General features: G+C 49.2%; 1 protein-coding gene across 1 annotated transcript in view; it reads right to left on the reverse strand.

The window, feature by feature from the left end:
• T265_05527 (hypothetical protein) overlaps positions 1-58 on the reverse strand; it is a gene marked incomplete at both ends in the record, with an annotated part of 2072 nt that extends 2014 nt beyond the window's left edge. The window contains one exon of the mRNA XM_009170561.1: positions 37-58. Coding sequence (XP_009168825.1) covers positions 37-58 — 22 coding nt within the window. The remainder of the gene's footprint in view (positions 1-36) is intronic.
• Positions 59-3276: the final 3218 nt, after the last annotated feature.

A 3276-nucleotide genomic window follows, 5' to 3' on the forward strand; every position in this document is an offset into this window, starting at 1 on the left:
TTGGTTGCATCGGAGACGGATACCACGAGGAAGCACTCGCTCCGGAAACACAAGCCATCGTTTCGAGAAAGATTAGGCGTCCAAAGCTAGCAAAACGCTACCGTCAGCGCTATTGTGCAAGCTATCAACTCAGGCTTCCACCAGCTCTTTCTTAGCGTCTACGCTTGCACCTTGAGTTCGAATCAGAAGGTTGATATCCCGAAAAATTTCGTCAATACGAAATCCTTGACCACATTGCTCAGTACTCTGCCCTGGGAGGCAGGGGATTTTCCATACGTGCTCTCCACCGAATCGAAATGGTTGCACTCAGACTACGGATGACAGACCCAATGTTTTCCTTACCGGCATGGATGTAGCTGATAAGGAAGGTTCTTCGTCAGACGTAGTTAGCAACGGACAGATTGCCTAATGTAATCGTTTAGTCTTTTCAGCAGATTTCGGCGGACTTAAGCTCAGTATCGGGTAGTTCCTTGTGATCTCCGTTCTGTGATGCAGCTTCAGCGTGTCGACGTGTCAACTTGTCAAGCAGTTTGAGCACAGTAATGGGGAAATTGGATCTACCTGCCTCCCATCACTGTGGCGGAGTCTCGAAATTGGGTAAAATACCATAGCACTGCTAAAATACCATAGGACTGCTAGGTTTATCGAACTAAAGGTGATGGTACATCAAGCATTCAGGCAGGTTTGACAGTTGTTTCATACGGATCGGAGTAAAACACTTTCGGGATATCAACTAACGCCAAGACGACGTTGGAAGTAGTTGCTGGAGAGTGACGAGGCGAGACATAGAATAGCGATGTAGCTTCCAAACAACCGTCTCGATGAAGAAGTGCAGGTTAGAGTAGGAGAGTTGAGTCTGCAGTGCCAGTGATCAGCGAGCACTAGTAATGGGAAAATTGGATCTACCTGCATCCCACCACTGCGGCGGGGTCTCGAAATTGGGCAAAATACCATAGCATTCCCACAGGGCTGCTAGATTTATCGAACTAAAGGTGATGGTACATCAAGCATTCAGGCAGGTTTGACAGTTGTTTCATACGGATCGGAGTAAAACACTTTCGGGATATCAACTAACGCCAAGACGACGTTGGAAGTAGTTGCTGGAGAGTGACGAGGCGAGACATAGAATAGCGATGTAGCTTCCAAACAACCGTCTCGATGAAGAAGTGCAGGTTAGAGTAGGAGAGTTGAGTCTGCAGTGCCAGTGATCAGCGAGCACCCAATGAAAGCATCGGACAAGAAGTGATAGCATGGAGATCGGTCCCAGTTGGTCCGGTGAAGCTGAAGCTATGGTAAAAGGAGTGCAATACGCATGAGGCGGACTGCACCCCGTAAAATAAGAGTAAGTTGAAGAACCCAGAAGGGTAGGTTGCAATGAACCGGCAAAGCATCCTGGGCCTGAGGTTGTGCAGGCCTTGGGAGGAATTGATTGTATGGCGGATTTTCTCACCTGTAATTTGTTAGGTCAAACTCCAATCAGATGGAAGCACCGCTCGATTTGACAGGCTATCTACCCGTTTTGGAGCGTAAGGCAGCTGTTTCCAATACTGCTTGGCGTGCAGGGGAAGGCAGAATTTACCTCTGTACAGATCCTTCCGCGACCCATCGAGCACAGCAGACGATTCGCCTTTCCGTCTTTGCTAGTAATGGGTCCGGATGGCCGCAAAGTTGGCTTGGAAGATCTGCTTTCGGCACTTGGTGGGCTAGCTGACGATGGTGTCAAGCGACAGGGTTTCACGTGCGTACAAATGACTTGGAGGCGCAGAGGTCCAGAAGCGGAAAGACTCGTTTCGGCGTCATGTGCAAGGTTGTGGCCCTCGGGCCGATGCCAGAGGGTCAAAAATAGCAAGCGAAATGCCAGCATGAGATCTCAGGAGTGACATAGCGCAACCAAAGCTTTGTTTGGACCAGTCGCTACGGTCATTAGCCTCTTACAAATAGGCCGCTATTTGAACTATAGTTTAACCAGGGCCGCCAGATGATAATTCGCCCTGTTGTACTTGTTAGCTATGTGCCCGTAACCTGGTTTTGATGCTGATAACCGATCGACAGGGAGAATACTGCTCGAATCTTACAAAGACCGCAGTTTGCGTATACACAACGGATATGTATTTTTAGCCAGACACAAGAGTGATTTTGACTCTTATTGGGACCTGCATGCACCGGAATTCTTCACTCGTCTAAAGTTAAGTGCATTATAGTAGGTTGGGTGTACGTTCTGGCAGTGTTGAGTCAGGTATTGACTCTTGTCGGAAAAAGGCGAGAATGGTCATCGCTGCCCGATTGGGCGACCACGCTCATGGCAATACTTTCATGGACGTGAACTCGAAAATGGGCCATCAAGCTGGTTTTTTAGTTGCAACGCTTGTAACATTCCTCACACGCGGGCCCCAAGATTTACAGCAGCGAAGCATCAATGCTAAACACTGATGATTCCCACGATTCTGGCATATGCGCTGGTTGGAACCGGTTCCGAGACGTCAGATCAGTCATATTGCATATTGTTGAAAGTAATCTGCCCATTGAAACCAGACAGGGTGGTTAGCTCTCTGGAGTTACCGGACGCTTACCCGACCCAGGAGATAGTTATTCGCGCCGACTAATACTGCTGCTGCTACTACCGATACCACCAATGCCTATTCCATACTGGCCCAACATGAAATGGTCGCGCGAAAATTGGGACCATCAGGCTAAGTGGCGTGAATAAATAGGGTACCGGAACACTGTCGATAGTGAAAAACAGGTTATATGGAGGCAGGCTGGCGAGGCTTGTGATCGGGGAAAAAGTGAACACCCGGATGATGTACATATAAATGCTGAGGCGGAATGGGCCTTGGCGCTAGCAACTTAACTGCCCCGGGTTATGAACATGAAGGGAAGTGCTACACCCTATTTCGCTTGTGCCTTTCGGGTAAACGGAACCCGCTGTGTGGGTGCGAGACATTGCACCTGCGGACGGATGCTATGAGGCGCCTTCAGGCGTCTGATCACAGATCCCTAAGAAGCCTGGCTAGTTCCGGATGGCATCAGCGTTTTGGTAACTAGGTGGCTAGAAAACGGATATTTGGTTGCGATGCAAGTACCTTAATCGGGAAGAACATCCAACATCACCAACCACGATGGCTCGGTCATGTGTTACAAAACCCAAAACACCGTGTACTGAGACGAGTATTGTTCTCCGCGCCACCTTCAGAATGGCGCAAACCGCGACGTGAAAAACGCATGACGTGGCGGAAGGGCGTGAAAACGATCACGAGGAGTTTGAGCGCTGTTGGA

The sequence above is a fragment of the Opisthorchis viverrini genome (genome assembly GCF_000715545.1).
Source record: "Opisthorchis viverrini unplaced genomic scaffold opera_v5_102, whole genome shotgun sequence".
Lineage (NCBI taxonomy): Eukaryota > Metazoa > Platyhelminthes > Trematoda > Opisthorchiida > Opisthorchiidae > Opisthorchis > Opisthorchis viverrini.